Source organism: Myotis myotis, unplaced genomic scaffold (genome assembly GCF_014108235.1).
Source record: "Myotis myotis isolate mMyoMyo1 unplaced genomic scaffold, mMyoMyo1.p scaffold_m19_p_3, whole genome shotgun sequence".
In the NCBI taxonomy this organism is placed as follows: Eukaryota; Metazoa; Chordata; class Mammalia; order Chiroptera; family Vespertilionidae; genus Myotis; species Myotis myotis.
This window is the reverse complement of record NW_023416335.1, coordinates 205087583-205110417: the sequence shown is the minus strand read 5'-3', so window position 1 is coordinate 205110417 and position 22835 is coordinate 205087583. Positions and strand designations below refer to the sequence as shown.

At 58.7% G+C, this 22835-nt stretch overlaps 1 protein-coding gene across 2 annotated transcripts in view; it reads right to left on the bottom strand.

Annotated features, from left to right (window-relative positions):
• Positions 1-6567: 6567 nt before the first annotated feature.
• The window catches only part of RASD2 (RASD family member 2), a 32835-nt gene continuing 16567 nt past the window's right edge, over positions 6568-22835 (bottom strand). The window contains exons 1-3 of one of the 2 annotated variants that reach the window (XM_036300797.1): positions 17438-17842; positions 12211-12490; positions 6568-8823 (exon numbers count right to left, since the gene is read on the bottom strand). In XM_036300797.1, the coding sequence (XP_036156690.1) occupies positions 8294-8823; positions 12211-12481 (801 nt within the window). In that variant the 5' untranslated portion in view covers positions 12482-12490; positions 17438-17842 and the 3' untranslated portion in view covers positions 6568-8293. Of the gene's footprint in view, positions 8824-12210; positions 12491-17437; positions 17843-22835 lie in introns of those variants that run through there. The other variant, XM_036300796.1, reaches the window with a different exon arrangement.

Here is a 22835-nt window from a genome sequence, read left to right as displayed (position 1 = left end):
ATGTGTGTTGCATGTATGTGCATGCATGGCTGTAATTACATGTGTTCCTGTGTGAGTGATGGTATACATTTGTGTGCATGCTTGTGTTCCACATGCACAAATGTGTGTTCATGTGTACATACAAGTATCTCTGTGTACAAGCATGTGTGTGAACTAGTGTGTGTAAGCATGTGTTCATGTGTCTTGTGATATGCCTATGTGCATGTGGGTGCTCATGTGTACGAGTGGATACATATGCCTGTGTGTCCATGCATGCATGTACCTATGTGTGTTATGTGTGCACGTGTATGCATGCGTGCACCTGTTCCTGTGTGTGCATGGGTGTGCACATGCCTGTCAGGCAGTGTAGAACATTAGGTGGCTTAAAGGCTACATTAGGAGGAGAAAGGTTGGGAAGTCCCCAAAGTCCCTGACGTTCAAGGGTTTAGCATGCAGTTCGGCTGCAAGTGACCCAAAGGCCCGGGGCTGGTAATCGTTTATATTCTGGATGAGGCAGAAACAGCAGCCTGGAACGGAGCGAGTGAGGGAGCCTGGCTGACCCCCCAGGGATTAGCGCTGTTTCCTTCAGGAAAATGGCCTCAGAAGAATTCCCATTGCTAGTGCTAATCAGAGCAAGAAAGATGAAACCTCTGAAACAGTATTGGCTTTTAGTCTGAAAAACAGAAGCGGGGGGTGGATTAAAGAGCAGAGCCTCATTCAGCCCGGCTGAGCCTGCAGCTCCTGGTTCCCACCATATGCTGCTCCGGCGGAAACCAGAAGGGAGTCTGCCGGCCGCCCAGGGAGCCCCGCCGGCTGGTGAGCGACCCACCTCACGGTAACAACCCACGTCCTCGCTTCAGAGCCACTCACCGCCCAGGACAGCAGCCTCGCATGTCACTCACACTTTGCTGGGGACAGTGCTTCCCAGGGGGCATTTTTAAAGACTGTGTGTCTGGTGTCGGCCCAGTCGGCCCGAGGACCAAAGGGTCTCGGGTTCAGTTCCCGGTCAAGGGCACGTGCCTTCGGTTGCAGGCTCATCCCCTGTTGGGGCCCATGTGAGAGGCAACCAATCCATGTGCCTCTCTCGCAAGCAACAACGTTTATCTCTCCATCTCTCCTCCCTCCGCCCTCCCCTCCACTCCCTCTAAAAAGAAAAAAAACAAAACAAAAGAAAAATATCCTCGGATGGGGATTAAAAAAAAAGATCATGCGTCTGATTTCCCGTGACTGCCAAGGGTCCACAGTTAGTATAAGCATGAGAAAAAAATTGGGGGGGAGTTGGGTGAAGTCAAATTTTAAACGCGTGAAAATTATTAGTAATCATAGCTGAATGGCTCGTCGACATTGCGAGCTGGTGACCTGGCAGGCGCTGAGCTAAGAGCTTTAATGTGCAGTATAATTAAATTTATTTTAAGTAGAATAATGCAATCCCCTACCTCCAGGAAGTCCTTCCTGCTAGAATTCTGCAAACCCTTCAGAGGCAGTGAAATTGTCACTTCCTCTGAGAAACCTTTCTCACCTTTCCCTGAAGGAAGGCACCTGTCCGTCCCTCCGACCCCCTGGTTCCCTGAGCCCCTTCTCCCTCTGCCCCTAGTGCCCAGCACCCACGGGGCCCGCCCGTTTGTGGGTGAAAATAAAAGGTCCGGTGGCTTCTTCCTCCAGGCCCCACCCCCCTGGCTGCAGCCATCACCTCGGCTCCTTTCTCATTTTGGATAAAATTGATTCGGGCCTTTCTACTTCGGGTTTAATTTCTTGTAAAAATATTAGAGAGCTGAGAACACACCCTCTTGGGGACCGGCCTCCGTCCCCAGCAGGCAGCACACCAGGACGCCGATGGCCCTGGAGCGAGGACACAGGCTCCCCTGCAGCTCCGCGGGCTCAGGCGCAGCCGCCCCGCTCCCTCCCCGCCCTGGCCCTGCCCTCCCCTTGGAGGTCAGCCAAGCCTCCCCCCACCCCCTCCCGTGCCCTGGAGCCCAGCCATTCCCACATCCTCAGTCATCAGCCCTTCCTCCTCTCCAGTGTCGTCTTTCTTTTCTGGGTCTTTCTCAACAGCATCACAGCGAGTTCAAGCCTCTCCATCTCAAAGAATAACAGTGACACTGGCGACGAACCCCCCTGAACCCCTGACCCCCCCTAGTTCTGCACCGCGTCTCTCTTCCATATTACAGCCGTGCTTATTAAAAAGTTTAAAAGAAAAGGCCCGGCTGGTGTGGCTCAGTGGTTGAGCGCCGACCTATGAACCAAGAGGTCACCAGTTCGATTCACAGTCAGGGCACATGCCCAGGTTGCGGGCTTGAATCCCAATAGGGGGTGTGCAGGAGGCAGCCGATCGATGATTCTCATCCTCTCTCTCTCTCTCTCTCTCTCTCTCTCTCTCTCTCCCCCGTCCCTTTTCTCTCTCTCTAAATCTATTTAAAGAACATATTTCTCATCCCGTTCACATTCTCATAGAAGAGACATGCAATCAACAAACACATCTCCAGGAGTCAAGTCCGGAAAGACAAAGCAGCGAAGAGGCTGGAGAGTGGTGGATCTGAGAGCAGAGGGAGAGGGGTCAGGGGGCTTCTCTGAGGAAGGGACATGTGAGCAGAGATATGAATGAAGTGAGCAATGAGCCAGCGGGGTCTCTAGAGGAAGCTCCTTCCCAGCAGAGAAAAAACTGCAGTGCAAAGGCCCTGTGGCAGCACGTAGTTCAGGTGCTTCACGGAAAAGTGGGCTTTTGTCCTGGGTGCTCTGGCTCCATGAGCTCTAGTCCCTGGCACATTCCATTTAGAAACCGGGTTAGCGTTTGCTAAGCTGTTAGAGTCACTCCATCCTCATCTCCCCCAGAAAGAGGTCAGTCAGAACCTCGCCCAGGCAAGGGGCCCCTCTTCTGAGCTTCCACAGCCCCCGTCACAGCATGTAACAGACTGCATTGCAGTTACTGCGAATGGGCTGCTTGGTTCTTTGTGGGGCAGGGACTGCCCCTGATTCACTTCTGTGCGGAGGTGCAGAGAAGCGATGTACCCAGGGCTGGCTCCTAAGAGGCACACAGCAGAGCTGATGCTGCCGGGTGGGGCCACATGGGGTGTGTGGCCGTCCCAGGTGGCCCGCAGGGACCCTCACTGGTACAGAAATAATTATGGCTGGCACTTACTACACGGCCTCTGAAACATCTACAGTATTACCCCTGAGAGTTCGGTGCCCTTGTTAAACATCCACCACGCTGCGGGCATGGACCGTCCGTCAGTCCCATAGCACCAGGCAAAGACAAACATCCGGCTCCCCCCAGCTTTTTGTGCACAGAAGACCTCAGCCCAAGGAGGAAGGGAAAGTCCTCTGAATGAAGACTGAGATGTCCATCATGTGCTGAGGATGTTTTGTCGTTGTTAATCCTCGCCTGAGGATATTTTCCCCATTGATTTTTAGAGAGAGTGTAAGGGAGGGAGGGGGGAGAGAGAGAGAGAAAGAGAGAGAGAGAGAGAGAAACATCGATAGGAGAAAGACACATGGATTGGTTGCCTCCTGCACAGGCCCCAACCGGGGCTGGGCATCGAGCCTGCAACCCAGGTATGTGCTCTTGACCAGGAATCAAACCCCAAACCCTTCAGTGGTCCGGTGGATGCTCCAACCACTGAGCCACCGGCCAGGGCCCGAGGATTTTTCAGTGCGGCTGCTTGCCACCTGAAGTGCCTTGAGTATAGATGAGAAAAATCGTGGGACGTCCGCTTTCATCGCGTTCATCGAGGGACAGGGGAAATAGAGCCAGATGCAGTTAAAGGAGCAGAGGGAGGACGGGGCGGCCCTCTGATGGGGCGACTGGGTGGCGCTGGAGTCAGGTGGCAGGTGAGGGCCTGAGGCCTGGCACTGCAGGAGGCGACTGGGCAGAGACTGTCAGCTGGCCAGCGGAGGGATGGCTCCCCGCTTTCTCTGCAATGATGAGTCACCGTAGGGCCCCGGCCACCTAGCAGGGAGCTGCCTTTCCCAGACCTTCTCAGGGTGGGGAGGTCACGTGACTGAGCCTGGTCAGGGGAAAGTGAGTGGAAGGGATGCGTCCGGGGCGCCGAGAGCAGCAGGGATGCATCCTCTGCACGATTTTCCCTCACCCCTCATGGAACCTGAACGTGGCGGTGGCTTCGACCTCGCCGACAGCGACAAGACTGTGGAGATGGAGCCTGAATGACCGGGTGGAGCAGAGCCACCCTCTGGCCTTGCATGCTTACCTCGGACTCTCCCACGAAAAAAAAAAGTCAAGCGCTCCTTTTGCTATGAGCTGCAGGGCACCTCCCGCCCTGTGAATGACACCTGCCTGCTTCCTGAAGCACGTCCCCCCTGCTGCCTCTCCCGCCAGAGCAGCCCCCCAGCTGGCCCAGTTACAAAAGCTCTGGGGAGGAAACATGCTTTGCAGTCAGACGCGGATTCAAGCCCAGATCTGCCACTCGGCTGTGCAACCCTGGGCAAGTGGCTTTACCTCTCTGAGCCTCCGTTTCCCACTGTGCAAAAAGGGATTCATCATCCTTCTACATAGCTTTGCCATGAGGATCCAATGAGAGGGTACAGGTAACAGGCCCGGCACAGTGCTTGGTGCACAGTAGGTCTTCAACACAGGTCAGTTCCCGTTCCCTTCCCCCTTTCCCGTCCCCCGTTCCCAGCAGCTTTTGCCTCTGAGTCCCGGCTGGCTGACCTCCCGTCAGCAACCCCCTCCCCCCTCTCCCCCCTCCCCCCCACCCCTGCCACCTCCCTCCCAAGCTGTGACGCAGACTGAAGTTTTTCTTTTGAGTAAGTGACAGGTTCAGGGAGGCGGAACAGAACAAGTACTTAGAATTCGCAGTGCAGAATTCTCTGAAATCAGACTCCCAGCATGCCCTTTCTCGGGCCAGGAATTAAACGGGTTGCCCTGGGCTTGTCTCTGAAGGGTCTCCCATGAGAAGAATTTTCCTACAATCTTATTCCACCCTCTGTCCCAGGGCTAAGAAGAGATTTGCCGGGGAAATCTTCTCCTTCCGCCAAAGCCCTTTGCTGGCTCACCCCACTCCAGGGCGAGAGTGTGGGATGCAGGGACTGGGGCCGGAGCAAGCGTGTTCTGTTTAGCAACGATCGGAATGTTGTGGGTTATGTAACAGGAATATTAATTCTCTCGTAGACAGCATAGGGCTGTGAGGGGCTGTGGGTGTGCTGTCTGGTCCGCTGCCCTCCTCCCCACCTCTCATTTAGAGCCGAACCAGATGACAACTGGGCAAGGACATGGCGCCCTTGGGGTCGCACATGGAGGAGGTGGGTCGGCTGGGCCGGATGCCGTGCGTGGGAGGCTCGCTGTGGTGCGCCCGGTGGCTTCCCTGTTCAGCGCGTCTAGAGGTGCAGGGCTGACCTGCGGTGCAGAGGGACTAACCAGGTGTGGGGAAGCATCGGAGCGACTTGCCTCCCACACTGATCGTCTGGGGCTGGTGTGGGCCAAGGATGGGAGGGGCTGGGCTCCTGGGTGGGCAGAGGTAGGGCGCTCTCCCCGGCTCCCTGCATCCCAGGGTCGCCTGGTTTTGCGGCCACCACAGCCAGGTGCACCTTGCTTTGTGACTGTGCAGGCAGGGGCTTCTCACTCTGGGTCGCGAGCTCCCCGCACGCAGGGGCCTGCCCTGCTTCTCTCTGAGCAGGTAGGTGCAGGGCCTGACCTGCCCTCCGTCTCAGGCCTGCACCTACATGCAGGGGCCTTTGCTGACTGATCAGCAGCACAGACCCATCCGCAACTCCCAGATGCAAATCCTTTCCTCGCCCACATGGATCTCGGTGGCCTCTGGTGTGAACTCCCCAACCTACCCCCTCACCGGCTCTGCCATCTTGGACATGATGCTAAAAACGGGTAAACATGAGGAGCATGTTTCTCCGGGGGCTGCAGACCCGAGGCGGCAGGGGATGAGGGGTGGAAGGCATGCAGCCGGGCCCAGCCCGTTCCCTTCCCTTCCCCCTGGGTCCAAGGTGGCACGTTCAGGGTTGTACCAGGACAAGACCTCCTCCCTCTCCCTCCACCTGCCACCCCACCCCTGTCCCATCTCATTGCCCAGGAAGGCACACTCTGCTCATCCAGAAAGTCGTACATCATATCAGCCGTGCCCAGACCTGGGCAGTGTCCTGCCCTCAGGGCTGACCGTCCACGTGGTGACTCTTTCTTGCGGGGCTGTCTCGGCCACAGGAGGGGTTCAGCAGCGTCCCTAACCTCCTCCCACCAGACGCCAGGAGCACGACACCCCCTCCTACCCCCACCCAGTTCCTAGACATTGCCAAATGTCCCCTGGGGGCAAAATCGATGCTCTATGGGAGCCACATGGAACTCAACCATGGTGACGCCAACGGGCTGACAGTCCCCAGGGTCCTCTCCTCTCTCACCGGGCCACCCCTCTAGAGGGACAGATGCTCAGCACCCCACCAAGAGGGCCCAGGAGGGCCTGGGCTAAGAGAGGCTTGGAGTTGATTCCCCCCTCCCCCCACATCCTTAACCGTGAAGACTGACACCGACACAGAGCGAGGACCCCAGCAGGTGCCACTCGGGGAGGGAAAGACAGCTGTGGGGCGAAGAGGCCACCTCCTCTTGGAAATGCACACGGTCAAGGACACGGCTTAGAAACAAACCCAGTTTAATATTAGAGAGGATACACAGAGATCTGGGCGAGGCCAGGCCACACACCTGCCCTGGCCAAGGTATTGGAAGGTTCGGGGCGGGATGGGCAGGGGCACAGATGCAGGTCAGAGCTGCTGCAGTGAGCAGCAGGGCCAGGGTGCGGGCGGAGGGTGTGCAGAGCTGAGGCTAGGGCTTGTGTGTATGTGTGTTCGCATGTGTGTACACTGCCTACGTGGGCACAACGTACACCGAATCTACAGGAGCCTCAGAGGCAGCATGAGGAGAGGACACACATCATGGTGTGTGCTGAATGCCCAGACCTAGCCCTGTGTCTGCCGCTCCTAGACTTGCTGTGTGACCTCGGGCAAGTTGCTTACCCTCTCTGGGCCTTGGAAAGAGTCACTAGATGATTATTAAGGTTCTCTGTGGCCCCAAACATCAATATTTTCAGAAAATTAAAGTACAAAGTGTATTTAAGAGCTGATGACAAGAGCGTTTGGTCTAGAGGTTCAAATCCCAGCAGGCCTGGTACTCAGTACCGCCCCATCCCGGGCACGAGAAAAAGACCCACTGGGAGTCTTTACACCTGCTTCTCCCAGGCTCGGCTCTGCCTCCCGGCTGCTCCTCCAAGCCTCCCACCAGCGTGTGCAGAAGGCAGTGGGACAGCAGGGTGGGTAGAGGCGGGCGGGGGAGGGGAAAGAGGCCAGGCCTGGGGAAGGCCCTGGCCTTGGGGTCATAAAGTGCATCACTCACCCTGTTTCCAGCACACAGTGGCCCCAGCACCGAGGAGAGCCTGGTTCTAGATGGAGCTCTGTCCTGAACTAGCTGGGGGGATTTAGGGGTGTTGGGGCAGAAGCGGCCCAACGCCCAGCCCCGCCTGGGTGAGTGTGGACTGTAAAGCTCAGATGGAGGGCAGTGTCCAGCTGCAGACAGGCCATGGAACCCTGTCGGGGCACGGGGGAGGCAGTGGACGTGAACTGGGTGGGGTCCTGGCCAACGAGGGGTCACTAGGCTTTTACAGTACAAGGATTTCCATTCCTACGCTACACACGACGTGAGAACAGCTGTAACAACAAAGTAAACCAGCAGACGGGGGAACCTGGGAGAGGAGGCAGAGGGAGGCAGGTGGTCCTGGAGACGGACGTGGCCCCAGAGACGTGGCTGCACCCCCTTCCACACACAGATGCCCCTGGCTTGAGGTCCCGGACAGCCGGGGCCCACGTGGGGGGCAGGGGTAGAAACAGCTGAGCCAGAGGGCAAGAGTTTCAGGATTGGGAGTGCAGGGCTCTCCTAGCTGCCAGCTGAGCCAAGCTGGGTCTCACGCCAGGACAGTCAAGCTCTCCCGGCTGCTCTGGGTGCTGTTTTCATCCTGGCGCCGTCCCAGGAGGCCCTGTGGGGTGCAGGGGTCCTGGCCCCTCTGGCATCAGTGTTTCTTATGACCCAAGGCCAGGAAGGCTCGACTTGGGTCCCTGCATCAAGTCCAGCTGTCTCCCAGCCTCGTCTCCTGCTTGCGGAGATCCGTCCCCGCCCGGCGGAGCCGGGACCAGGGGGATCCGTGGAATCAGAGGGAGGAGGCGGGAAGGCAAGAGAAGGTTCAGAGGTTCAAGGCTGGGGTCCTCCAGTCTGGCGCCAACGACTGCCTTTGGGGGGTCTCTTGGGGGGTGCGGGCATCCGGGCCGCCTCCCGTAAGGCACTGCCCGAGCCCCACCCCAGCGTCCCTCCCGCTCACTGGATGGTGCATTTGTCCCGCTCCCGGGCCTGGCCCTCCCGGAGGACCTTGGCCTTGATGTACTTGAGGTCACTGTTGACGCTGGGGCGGCGGGCGAAGGGCGAGACCATGCCGTAGGCGTCCGTCTCCTTGACGCGGCGCATGCAGAAGGGCCTGGGGTGGAAGGTGTCGCCGTACTGCACGGAGATCTTCCGGTGCAGGGCAGGGCTCATCTCGTGGGGCAGCTTGGCCATGCTGAAGAGCACGTAGAACATCTCGTCCACGTTGGTGTTCTTCTTGGCCGACACCTCGAAGTAGGCGCAGTTCTCGTCGCCCGACACCAGCAGCTCGGCCTCGGTGGCGGGCACCTGGCGGCACAGCTCGCCGTGGTCGTTCTTGTTGCCGCAGATGACCATGGGCAGCTCCGCCGCCTCCTTGGTCTTGTTCTTCAGGCAGGACTTGACCTCCAGGATCTGCTTCTGCAGGCGCTTGACCTCGTCAAAGGACTCCCGGCTGTCCAGGCTGAACACCAGGATGAAGACGTCCCCTGTGGGGAGAGAAACTCCAGGCGGTGAGTTCGCAGGCGGCTCCCGACAGCCCTCTCCCCCACAAGGCCGCGCAGCTCATCGGTGGCACCGCCTGGTTCGGACACGGTTCATTCACCCCCGTTTCCCTGCAGGGCTGAGTGACTTATGCCCTTGTGGGGACGGTGGTAGAATAACAATAAATACAACGTCCACGAGAGGAGGGGTCCTGCCTGTCTCGTTCAGAGCACACCCCAGGCCGGGAGCTGCACCTCACGCACAGCAGGAACTCGGTGCGGCATCGGGTGGCCCGGGTGTGCATCTTGCCTCCTCCACTCACCAGCCACACGGCCTTCAGGGGACCACGTGACCTCAGGGGACCACGTGACCTCAGGGCGCCATGCGACCTCTCCAATCTCATTTCCCCATCTGTCCCATGTGGACGCAGCACTGCCCTGTGGGATGACCTTGAGGGTCACAGGAGATGACTGCAGTGACGCTGGCCAGTGGTTTTGGGTATCAACAATGCTAATGAGAACACGCACCTTCAGGAGCCGGCACGGGCCACACACTTCATGCCCACCGTTTCCCCGAGTCCTTACAAGACCTCTGTGAGGTATGTTACCTTCGTGGTACAGTGAGCAAACTGCGGCTCAGAAAGGGCGAGCAGCCTGCCCCAGATCCCACAGCTCCATGTGGCCAGGCCAAGATTGGGGGCCAAGTCTGTCCTCGCCTAGCCAGTGCCCGGCACACAGTAGGTGCTCTCTGCTTCTTGAATACATCTTGAAAAGAATAAGCAAGTGCTGGCCTCCAAGGGCCACACTACCCCTAGTTCAGCTCACGGCATCACTGGAGGAGACCTTTGAATCTGAAACAGGGACGATGTGGAGGGGGCTGGGGTGGAGAAACAGCTGCCGCCTTCATCCCAGTTTCCAGATCTTACTACAGTGATCACAACCTCATGCTCAAAGACCCTTCCTCACTTTGGTGAGATGGCCAGATCCCTGCTTTACCGATGCGGGAACTGAGGCTCAGGGCGGCGGCAACCGGCCCAAGTTCTCGAGAGGATGAAGCGGTTCCAGGCCTGGCAGCAGCCGCCCACTCCCCTGGACCCCAGAGCACACGTCTGTCCCCAGGATAGCACTTGCCACGCTCAGAACTGTGCACCGGCCAATGGTGCGCTCTGAACAGTGAGCTCTGGAGTAGGGGGGCCTCATCACCCTCTCCGCCTCTCAGGGCCCGGCACACAGTGGGTGCTCATAAAGCCAGCTGAATGGATGCGAAGGGATGGGATGGAATGAATGACGGTGTGGGCTGTTTAGAAAAGCACTTGCCAGGCAGTACCAGCCTGGCAACCAATTCCACTTGGGCTGCCAAACCCGTCCCATCAGGCTAAGCCGGGGCCCCTGAGGATTCGGCAGCCTCGACATATTCAAATGCAAGACTGCGCCAAGCTTCAGAGTCAGCGGGCCGGGGTTGGCAGCTGGGAGAGGTGGCGGCAGAATGGATGGTTTTCAGATTGCCCTGCGCATCAGCACCAGGTTGGAAAGGAGGCACGGATGGGTGAGTGGAAGAGCAAGCGGCAGACAGATGTGCTCAGAATGGTATATGCACGGAAAAGAGCAACAGACGAAAATCCTCTCTGTTGTGGGGATTCCAACAGGAATGTTAATGTGCTCGTGGGGGAGGGCCGGAACAGTCCACGCCACACTGAGGGGTGGCCACCCCCAGGAGGGGGCACGGCTGGGGGAGGGGACATGAGTCAAGGGGGCTTTTTAGCCTGGTCTATGTGTTTAAAGGAGGGTGTGTTTGTATATATTGTTTGTGTCATTCAAGATTAATTTTGAAAACATGCCTGTGGTCACTCTCTGCCTCTCCCCCTCTCCCTGCCTCAGATGTCAGCCTAGTTACATGGGTGGGCCCCAGGCCCCTCCCCAAGGGCTGACAGTCCTGCCATAGCCACCCTGTGCTGGAAGTGCCCCGCGCACTTTCCTCCATTCCTCTCAGCCTCACTGGAGGAGGCGAGGCTATGCCCGAGCAGCTGGCAAGGCTGCGATTAGGACCTCTGATCACATGTCTACGCCACCCCCATGGTGGAGCCAGAACTCGAACCCAGGTCAGTCCAGGGCTCTTTCTATTCACACACTGCCTCTTCGAAATATGGACTATTTCACCCCAAGCCTGGCACCCCAAGAGGGGGCATGAGCAGGGTGTGGGGGGAGGGTGAGCATGGCATGGGATTCTTGGTGCAGAAGCATCTAATTTGAGGGTGACTCTGGCGGTGACTGGAGAGGGGGTTACTTGCTCTTTCCTTCCCTTCATCACCACCCAGCGATGGGTGGGCGTGGCCTGGGACAGGCCTCCGCAGAGCCGGTAGCAGGCACACTGCACAGGCTGCTTTACTTCCCACCGATACTCACTGAGCACTTGCTATCGGCTCACCCAGCGCTTCTCACGTGTTAACTCATTTAGTTCTCACAATGGCTGATGTGATGCCAACAACAGATGAGAAAAGTGAGGCACGAAGAGATCAAGCCCGTGCCCAGCACCAAACCAGGACGCAGGGGAACCAGGACTTGGACCCAGGCAGCCTGGCTTCTAGGCCTGCCCCCTTCGTTACCACACGAAACTGCTGGCGTCACGTGAGTGACGGCCCAGCCCCCATCTCCACCTGCCCCTTGATCCCCAGCAATCTCGCGGGGCTGAGCGGCTTCAGGATAGCTTAGTGGTAAAGCATGAGCCAGACTTCCAGTCATCAGCTGTGTTACCACCGGAGTAACTTAACCTCGCTGGGCCCCAGTTCCCCCACCTGTAAAATAGAGGCGAATACCCGTCTCCTAGGTTAGTTGTAAGGATTAAATAAATAAATGCCGAACTCTAAGACTGGGCCCCAGACACATAGCTCTTAGTAAGTGTTAGCTATCACCACCACCGTTATGTCATTACTACCGAGCCCCCAGCACGGGCAGGGCCCCCGCCTGCCCTCTGGCTGACCCCCACCAGGCTCCTGTTCTTACCACTCTGAGAGGTGGCAAAGGACATGGGATGTCAAGAGACCTGAGCCCAGCAGACTGGCCGTGGGCCCCGGAGCCCTGCTGAGTCACCTCCCTCAGGAGGAAGGCGGCAGCCCCTGTGTTCCCGGGAGAGGGACATCCCAGCCTGTCTGTCAGTTCCTGGTCGGGAAGGCCGCTCTGGAGTCCTGGGTAATGGATCCAGAGCTGGACAGAGGGAATTTGGGTCCTGGCACCAACATTTGCCCGGACAAGCGGCAACACCGATGTGACCTGCACAGCGCACGGAGCCTCTGTGACCTTCGTCTCAGACGATGGGCGGGCAAGCGCTCTGCCCGCTGTAAAGCGCTGGGCACATAGCCCACATGCGCGGCACCCACGCCCAGCCCAGGCACCCACCTGTGAGGATGGAGAGCCTGCGCATGGCGGGGAAGGGGTGGTTGCCGGACGTGTCCAGGATGTCCAGCTGGTACATGTCGCCGCGGATGTTGTAGACCTTCCGGTGGAAGTCCTCGATGGTGGGCGTGTACTGGTCCTCGAAGCGGCCGTTGAGGAAGCGGGAGACAATGGAGCTCTTGCCCACCCGGGAGGCGCCCAGCACCACCATGCGGTACGAGTTCTTGGCGGGCACGCTGAACGTGCAGTTCCCGCTGGACAGGGTCTTCATCATGGCTCGGGGCTGTGACAGAGAGCGGGGAGCAGGGTCAGGAGGCCCCGGGTGCAGCCCTGCCGCCCCGTGGCCTCCTCTGCCTGGCTCGGTCTCAATTTTCCGTCTGTAAAATGGGAATGGTGGCCTAGGGTCTCTCTAAGCGGCTCTGGAGTTCTGCACGTTCGTCCGTTCACAGTGCCAGGGGTCCTCAAACTTTTTAAACAGGGGGCCAGTTCACTGTCCCTCAGACGGTTGGAGGGCCGGACTGTAGTTTAAAAAAAAACTATGAACAAATTCCTACGCACACTGCACATATCTTATTTTGAAGTAAAAAAACAAAACGGGAACAAATACAATATTCGTATTTGCATGTGGCCCGCGGGCCGTAGTGTGAGGACCCCTGGTTCACACCCTCGTTTCTTTCCTCCTTCATTCGCTCACTCACTCACTCACTCACTCGCCTCTTATTCCAGCACCGGCTGCGAGGGCTCGAACCCTCACTGTGTCCCTCACTATTGCTTCTGGGCAAGTCGCCTAACTTTCCCAGGAGTCACTTTTCTCATCTATAAAATGGACTGAACTCATGCAGCTATTGTCAAGGGCTCGGCACATGGCGAGATCTCAGAGATGTTAACTCCTGTTAGATTCCGGTCTCCCTTCCGTCTCTGGCCTCCCAGAAGCCTGTGGTTCCAGGACACGACATGGGAGAGGCCGTGTCCAGACCACACCCTCATGCCAGAGCGTGGGCTGCCCGGCAGTTTTCTCCCCCCGGGCCCTGGGAGTTTGCCCACCTCAGGAGACCCAGAGACCTGGACTAGGCGATATGGGTCAGAGAAATGACCCCTGAACAACTCAAGTCCTTCTAACTCCGAGGGTTCATGGTTCTGATATACCCAGAACTTTCTATGGGAGCCTCCCGCCTCGTGGACGAGGCTGAAATGAATCTGAGCTCCAAACCTCCAGGAGCTCCATCAGCCCCCTTCTCCCCCCAAAGGCCAGTCACAGCCCAGATTTCCTCCTTTCCTATCTCAGCACCCATCAGGATCCCCCCAGGACCCCCAAGCCCCTGTCACTCTAGTTGGTTTGAGCTCCGCTGAGATCTGCCTCCGCTCCCCAGCTCAGGCGAGTCTCTCCCCCGGAACACCCCCTCCCTTGTGTGTTTCAGCGTCTGGCTCAAATGCTACTCCTGTCTGAAGGCTGCTCGGACCCGACCCACCCCGGCAGGAACCCCTTCCTCTCTAGAGCAGAGGAACGGGAAATGGATACGGACGGGCCCCTGAAATATCGACCCCCAGGCCGCCACACAGGGAGGTGCAGGCGGGGAAAACGGGGCTCAGAGGAGTCACAAAGGGGGGTACGTGCTGGCCCCCACCCCTGGGTGCCCTGGGTCAGTGGCCTGGAATGCCTCGCTCATGTACTCGAAGGCTCTCCAGCATCTTACAGCTCTGTCTGCCATGATGCCGAGACCTGAGGTGGAGACAGATCCTGTGTGCAAGTCTCCTGGCACACGTCCTGCCCACCCAGGCGACGGACAGCCGCTGCGCAGTAAACCGGCTCTCAAAAAAATACCTTTTGAAAAAGCCCTGATTGCTAGCGTTTGTCGATTTCCCTGGTGTACATACTGCCACCGCGGCTGATTCCAGCGGCCACAATGTCCATGAATGACTTGCCAAGAGACGCACACAGTGAGGCTGCTCAGCACACCGCTGACCCAGGCCGGGAGCCAGGCTAGCGATCACCATGAACCAAGCCCCTGCCGCGGCCAAGCACTGTGCTAAGTGTAGACGAATAATAGCTGGCATTTATTTTGCAGTTAATAAATTCCAGAATGTTCCAAGTGATGAGAACACGTCCTAACCCCCTTCGCCCCTCAGTGATCCCAGAAGGCAGGTGGAGTTATCCCAACGTACGGACGAGGGCATTGGAACACAGAGGAGTTGGGTAACTTGCCCATGGTTCCACACCTGTCTGCCACCAGCAGAGGAGGGACGGGGCCGCAGGCAGGCTGCCCAGTGCTGTGGCGTCTCCTCACCCCCTCCCTCTGAGGCACCTCTCATCTTCCTCATTTCACAAATAAGGACCCTGGTGCTTAAAAGCTACGTGACTGGCGCCCGAGTTAATAAGGGTGGCTCCAAGGACAGTGACTCCAAGCTAAGACCCCCACGCCCCCACTCTACTCATGTCTGAAGCCATCTTTCCATTTACCCCACAGGGTTTCAGTGCCGTGTATACAGCTGGCGCTCAATAAGTGACCCATGAATGAATGAAGCCAATGGCTCTGCCTCTGGGCTCTTCTCCCTCCACCCCCGCCCTGCCTGGCTGGCCCCGGGGCTGTGACAAGGAGGGTCTCAGTGCCTTGGGCACACGCATAGGTGGGCAGTGGGGAGCCGGGGATACAAGGTCAACAGCAGCGGACCCTTCTCAGTCTCCTTCAGAGCTGTGAGCCAGCCTGGGCCTCCAGCAGAGACAGGGGAAGAGGCCCCAACAAGGACATCCCCTCCCCAAGTCCCTCTGCAGGGAGCTTGACTCTGCCGGTGGTCACCTCTGTCTAGACCGAGAGGGAAGGAGGCCAGCAGCCCCCAGAAACAGTGTTTGTCTCCATCCCCACCTACCCCAGCCTCTACCCCTAGGGCTCCTCTTACGGACATGCTAATATCAGGGACTGAAAGGGCTAAGGCCCAGAGGGAGGAGACAGAGTCAGAGAGAGGAGACAGGGGCTCAGAGAGAGGAGAGAGAGAGAGGAGGCAGGGAATCAGAGAGAAGAGGAGGGAGTCAGAGAGAGGAGGCACGGAGGCAGGGAGAGGCAAACAAGGAGAGGGAAAATCTGTGGCTTTCTTCTGTGAGAGAAGACTGTGAGCTTTCACGTGGCCTCAACCACGTGGGGCTATGTGAGGCTCACAGACACCTGGATGCCAGGTGACAGCACCCCTGTGGGCTCCGCCTCCCACCCTCGCATCTCTCCCCCTTCTCCTCCCCCACAGGAGGAGCTGTGGGCAGTGCTGTGGGCACAACTTCTCCACCCCACTGCCTGCTCCTCTCTATCCTCAGCCAGGCTGACACCTACACAATGAGGAGGAGTCAGGGGTCAGAGTTCAAAGGGCCCTTTTGGGGTGACAGTCCACCCTGGTGGTTCAAGGGGACAGAGGAGTCCCTGAGTGCAGGTCTCTGACTGGGCAGACCCCCCACTCCAGGACCATTCTAAGGGCACCTGGGAGGCAGAAAGGCCCGAAGCAGAGTTGGGGTGGGGTCATCCTGGGGGAACAGTCACCCCAGCCAGGCAGGCTCCCATCACTGGGTACTTTGTGTGCGTTATTCCAATGACTTCACAACAGCCCCACGAAGAGGGGACCACCATCGACTGGAGTCGCTTGCCCCGGTTCACAGAGATGAGTGGCCGGGCCAGGGTTAAAGTCAGGCCGTTGGCTCCAAGCCTGCGCTCTGGCCTCTGTGAAGACCCACCCCCAGACCAAACCGGAGCCTTTCACAATGGTGACTGACTCAGGGAAGCCTCGGCTGGAGTCTGGGAGGAAATGACCCCCGAGGCCTGCTACAGTCTCCTTCCCTCTCCCTCCAGGCAGCTGGGTGCGGGCACACTGCCCAGGGCTCTCCAGCAAACCCTGCTCCAGCTCCCAGCGAATGCATCTGTGGGCTCGCCCCTTCTTCCTGAGCCCCTCCCCCAGGGCCTGCCTGGAAGATGGAGGTCAGGTGAGCAAGGACCGCAGGATGAGAGTGTGGCCGCATCCTCTTCCCTGTGAGCACCCCAGAGCTCCGCCACTGCACTGCCCCCCCTCCCTCCCACACACCTCGAGCCTCCTCCGCTAGGGCACGTCGCAGCCTCGCTGGACACACAGATTTGCCAGCCTCCGTGCCCACGCTGAGATGGGTCCTGGGGGCTTTGCAAAGCCAACCTCACCACCCTTGGTGGCTCAGGATGGAGGTAGGCAGGCAGGCATCACCGGCCAGAAAACCAGCTCAGCCTTTCACCAGCTCAGCGACCTTGGGCAAATGGCCTGGCCTGGGGGGGTTGGTTGGTCATCTCTCAAAGGGAAATGATAAAAGCAAACCCAGAGTGTGGCCCAGAGAGCCCAGTGAGAAGCCTAGAGGCTGACACGACTCCTGGCACACAGCAAGCGGGCTCCTTGCTTCGTGACACTTCTGCCCAGTCAAGCGGCTTTTTGGAGCAGCCACTGGGGTGGGACTGGAGAGCAGGCAGAGGTCTTGGGGGACCCCGTCTTGTGTCCCTGGTGCCAGGGGAAGCCTGAATCACGGGCTCCTGAGCTGGCTGCCCTTCTCAGCCTGGCCTCCTACCTCCCAGGAGGTCCTGGACAATATCCTTCCTGCTCCTCCCAGGGCTGGGGGCAAAGAGGAGAGGTCAGAGGGAGCCCCTCAGAGGTGCGTGGGTACAGGACACCCATCCTGGGAAGGGACTCACTCAGGAAACACTCCGTGCACCAACCCAGAGAAAGCTAAGGAACTCTGGACAAGGATGGTGCTCCTCACTCCTCCCTCCCCAGAGGGGGTCCTCCTCAGGGCGGGGGGCCGGGGGGGGGGGGGGGGGGAAGGGAGGCCGAACTGACCACATCCAGCCCCACCCTCCTTCCAGGTGTGCAAGCAGCAGCTGGCTCAGGAAAGAGGGGGAGAGTAGTACCTCTCCCTCCCTGAGAACCAGTCTCCTCATATTCAAATGGGCTCTTGAATGGAAGCTTCTAGCACCAATCAATAAGAGTAGAAGTTCAGTAAGTTTTTCTAACCAGGCAGAAATAAAGGGCCTAGCACCCAGCCTGACACACAGTAGGTGCTCAGCTGACTTAATTTCCTCTGGATGTGCAAAGCTGCCGGATGGACCTGCCACGATCCGTTTCACTGTACGAATCATGTCAAGCTGCCCCCAGCCTCACCCCGACAATCCTCAAACCCTTCTGCCTGGCTTCCCCGCTACACCCAGCTCCCCACTTCTGTCGGGGGTCTCTCTCCTACCTGGGGAGGGCGGGTCGGGCCTCTGGTTCCGCTCGGAGGGCTGCCTGGAAGCGCCTGGAGCTGCGGGGAACAGCCTGCCTCTCTGGCCGCCGAGTCTTCCAGGGTCTGCGGCTCCTGGGTCACTGCGTCCGGCTCCTCCTCTGCGCCGCTGGGGGCGCCGGGCTGGGCGCAGCCGGGCGAAGGGGCACGGGGAGCCGGTGCCCCATGGGTGGGTTCCGAAGGCTCAGCGGGGCCCGGGCGCTGGGCGGGCTCCGGCTCGCCGCCGCCGGCCCTGCCCTGCCCCGACCCGGGGGACTCCTGCTGAGCCAGGTGCCCGGAGGCGCGGAGACGTCGGATCCCGGGGTCCCCGCCTGGGGCTCCGGGCTGAGGGGAGAGCGGTAGGGGCGACTCTGGTCTTAGAGAGAACCCTCAGGGGCTACCAGGGGGTCCTTGGGAGGTGGCCGGGGGTGCGCGCGTGGATGGGCGCGCTCGTCCTAGCCGCCTAGGCTACCTTCTCCGCCCACCCCGACGGGGGTCGCTCGGGTTGGGCTGCTGCTGAGCTCGGCCGGGGCCTCCTCCTCGGCCCCAGCTCGGCAGCTCTTCCCACGGCTCCTTTCTGCAGCCCGGCGAGGCGAGGCGAGGCGAGGCGATGCCGGCGGCTGAAAGGGGAGCGAGGCGCCGGGCTCCGCGCGCGTGTGGGAGGGGGCCTTGAACGCCGCCCCAAGGTTTCGCAGCTCCGAGTTAGTCTAAACCGACTCCTCCTCCCACTTCACCTCCTCTGGCCCCCGGAGCAGGCGAACTTTCTATCTGCGGGGGCCCGCGGCTCCTCCCTCCTTCCCTCTCCCGGAGGCGAACGCCCCACCGAGCAAGGTCAACGGTGCCTCGGGAAAGTGGTCGCAGCCCAGGCTCTTGGCGGTCCCAGCGGCAGACGCCAGCACAGGTCTGGGGGCCCTTTGCAGTCCCCGCGAGAGTCCCTCTGCAGACCCGTCGCGCGGCGCCCACCCACCCACCTGCTCACTCCCCAGCTCGGAGCCGCCGGACCCACAGCCCGCGCCGGCCTCCGCCTCCTAAAGCCGACACCCCGCCCTCGGCACTGCGCTCGACCAATGGGCGGCGGGTCCCGCTGCCTGGCCCCGCCCCCCGCCCCGCCCCCGGCCGCCGGGACGCCGCAGTCTGGCGCTCCGCGTGCCCGGGCGCGTGGGGCCGGAGCCGCTGGGGGGGGGGGGGGGGTGGCCGGGGGCGCGCGCCGTGACCGGGAGGCGGCACGGGCCTCGGAGGCTGACGTCTGCGCTCGCGCTCACACGCGCACAGCCTCGGCCTCAGGTGACCGGCGAGGGTCCCGCGGCCAGGCGGCCGAGGTCCGCAGCTGCTTGCGCCGGGTCGGGCCGCAGCCAGGGCTCTCTCGCCCTCCTCCATCGCGGAACTCCCCAGGTGCCCAGCTACGCGCCCTGAGCTGCCGCATCCCGAGGTCCGGGGGCCCGCGGGCCCCATGAGATGGCACATGGGCCGCGCACGTGCCGCCGGCAGGGGCCGCGGGCTCACCTCGGCCTAGCGCGCCTGCATGGAGGGCTGCGCGGCGTGCAGGTCTGGGAGAGAGCACTGTAGAGAGAGTCCTGCCGGGAAGTACCGGGTGCCCTTGGGCCGCGCCTCTCTCACCTGCATTCTCCCACCTTGGACTAGGGCAGACGTCAGTCATTCTCGTTGTGCTAAATCTAGACGCCATTATGAATGCTGTTTTTAAATCCAAGACCCAGGTCTTCCTTCTGAAACACGTTTTTTAGAGAATCGTCATATCACTGCCTTAAATGGGAAACCAGTATCAATGGCCATAAATAGAAGGTAAGAGTAAAAATAAACACAATGAAAACAAACCGAGGTTATTAAATTCTACTTGGAAACTGGTCTGCCAAGGCTTGAGATGAGCCCTCTGTGAGAAAGGGAGATTGGCGAGGTTTGGAGAGGTGTTAAAGGCCCATTAGCATCCAAGGCAGCCGGCCTCCATCCTGCTGTCTGGAGGCTGAAAAGAGAATGTTCTCTCCGTGATGTAGTGAAGGGACATAATCCCGTGCCTCTCAAACCCCATTTTGCATCAGCCAAGGAATGACTCCTCACTCCCAGGGCCTGGACCTGGAGGCTGCCAGTCCTCCTCCCACCAACAGACTTATCCTCCCACCTCTTGACAAATGGTGGGGCTCTGGGGGCACCAAACTGAAGGACCAGCTCCAGTAAATGAGAGACGGCGTTCAAGCCCTGCCTCTGTGACCTCTCGAATATTCGGCCCTGGGCCGGTCATGGAAATTCTCTGGGCCTTGGTTGTGTCGTCTATAAAATGGGCATGATGCGCTAAAGTACTAACATGGTCTTGGACTTTGCTTATAGAAAGTGGCTTGCTCTGCTTGTCCCTGTGCAGTCTTGAGATTCTCCAGGAATGTTAACCAGAGACGATGGGGCAGGTGGAGGGGGAAGGAGTCGTCGGAGGGCACAGCACTTGCCCTATTTGTGTTTAATCCCCTAACTGGAGAAGTGAAATCTAAGGGGCTAAGGTAGGGGTCCTCAAACTACGGCCCTCGGGCCACATGCAAATACAAGTATTGTATTCCCGTTTTGTTTTTTTACTTCAAAGTAAGATATGCGCAGTGTGCATAGGAATTTGTTCATAGTTTTTTTTTTAAACTATAGTCCAGCCCTCCAACGGTCTGAGGGACAGTGAACTGGCCCCCTGGGCTAAGGGATGGATGTCCCCAAGGTCACTCAGCCAGCAAGTGGCAGGATCCCAGCCCCATGTTCTTTCCACATCCAGAGTTTGCTTCTAGGAACTGGCTCCAGCCCAGGAGGATTTGCGCTCAGCTTGACGCAAAGAGGTTGCGAACCTTGAGCTGGCCATGAACTTGGCAGAGGGAGGCAGGCAGGGTGGCACACTTCACCTGGAAGGCTGAGGTCAGGCTGCTCAGGCCACTGGGCCAGTCCCCCCACCCCGACCCTGGTAATGTGGCAAGTGGCCAGCTCTGAGCCCACCCAGGAACCCGTCACCTGCTTCAGCAGGGTTCTTCACCCTGAGTGGGTCACGCTCCACTGACCATATCCCCATATTGAGGGTTGCTGCATGTGCAGCTGTGGGGCCCTGGGAGAGCCACCTGCCCCTGTCCCTGCCCCTGCCCCTCCCCACAGGCGCAGAATGGCTGGTCAGTAAACAGGTGCCCATAAGAGATCAATGCCCCCAGAAGCATCATGTGGCAACTATGTGCCTCCCATGTGCCCCCCCTTTCCTATCCCCCCCTTGCCTCACCATCTCTCGTGGAACAGTGGTCAGAGCCACCTCCTTCCTTACTGGGCTGCCTCTCCCATAGCCCATGACCACTTGAATCGTTTTCTAAAAATGCCACATCCTGCTCAAGAATTTTCAATGGCTCCCCATTGCTTAAGATGTAAAATCTAAATTCCTTAGCTCAGTATAGAAGGCCTCCAACCAGGATCTGATTCTCCCCATGTCCCACCATCAGCCTGAACTTCAGCCAAATCAGACCCCTTCTGGGTCCCTAAAGAAGCTGGGGTTCCCTCCTCCAGGCCTTTGTATGCTGATCCCTCTGTCTAGGATACCTTTTCTCTCTTTACCCATTGAACTGCTACACATCCTGCACAGCCTAATACCCACATCTCTGCCCACAGCGCTGTGAACTGCGTCCTCCTCTGAGCCCCTTGGCAACAAAACCTGGGTAACTGGGTACAGCCTCAGTTTCTTCACCTGTAAAGTGGGTGTTCTAATAGTAGCTATCTCGTGGGTTGTTGGGAGGATCAAAATTTACTGTGAAGTACCTCCAATGGGGCCTTCATCATGATTACTTCCTGTGTGGCCTGGGTTACATCCAGCCTCATGTTTGGGACACATGCCTGTCGCCCCCGTTAGCATGTGAGCTCCTTGGAGTGGGGACCTGCCTGATTCAGCGTTGTATTCCCGCATCACGAGGGGCAGCATCTCGCACACTGTGACTTTTTAATAAATGCTGTTTGAATTCTGCTCAGCCGAACAGCCTCAGAGCAGAAGAATTGCACAAGCTCTCCTTGGAGACAAGAAGAAGGAAGGGGTGGGCAGGACAGCGAGGCAGAATTTCATTTGGTCCTAACAACCCCACTTCCAGAAGGGGAAACTGAGACTCAGGAGGCTGTTCCAAGCCTGGCAGCCAAGGAGAGGCTGAGCGAGGATCCGAGAGACATTTCCCCAAAAGGACATAAGGTGTTTGCCCAGTCAACGCCCTGTCACATCCCCAGCCTCGTTTCTAGAAGAGCGGTTCCTATTCCTGGCAGAACATAAAAATCACCGGGGGCGGGGGGAGCTTAAACAATTACAAAGCCCAGGCTCCCGCTCTGAGATGCAGATTTCATTGCTCTGGGACTTAACCTGGTTGATATTCACACTGTTTAAGGCTCCCCCAAGTCATTCTAATGTGCAGCCAGAGATGCTGCAACTGGTTCTCAAAGTGTGGTTCCTGAACGAGCAGCAACCGCATCATCTAAGACTTGATAGAAATACAGGTCTGACCCCAGGCCCCCTGAATTGGAAGCCCTGGGGTGGGGCCCCGCCGTCTGGGTTTTAACCACCCCTCCCAGCAATTCTAATACATGACACAGTTTGAGAACCACCGACCAGAAGGTAAGAATTGGCAAAATCTTAGAGGTCATGTGGCCCAACCTTCCCGTTTTGTAGACAAAGAGATGGTTTGGGGCTGGACCAAGTTCAACACGTGTTAATGGCAGGCCAGAGCCAGAGCCCAGGTCCCGGCTCCTAGCACAGTGTTCTTTCCCGCTGAATGCACCGTCCAGGGCTGCACGGCCTCTCACTGGGTTTCTGGCCTGGGCAGGCCCAGACCCAGGTTTCAAAGCAGAATGTCCACACCTCTCCTCACAACGAATCAGCCTTGAGCCTGCAGCAGGGTTAGTGGGTCAGCAACTGCACAAGTCCAGCTGGATCAAGGGTACAGGGTCCGGTGCCAGGCAGTGCAGAGAACAGCTAGCTGGAGTAGAATGGCACCATGCCCTCCGCTCCAGGACCTTGCCAACATCCGTGGAGGCAGAGTAATAACAACGACATCCCTGGAGGCGGAGTAATAAGGACAGAGGGGTGCCCCCGGGGCCAAAGGTCAGCGGGAACACAGTTGAACCAGCCACAGCCTGTGCCCTTCCTTCATCTGCCTTCTGCTGAGCACAGGGACGGTACGTATCACATAGTAGACGTTCAGTAAAAGTTCAATGAGTGAATAGTGGGCAGTTTTCTTCGCAACAAGAATGTTGGGTCGGACCCTCTCTGAGGCCCCACCTGATGCCACATTTCCAAACTGGATGAACCCCCTGCAGATGACTCAGGTGCCTTCTAGCCCCTAGCTAGCTCTTATGCAAATGAGGAAAAGGTGCCTCCTCCTCTCTG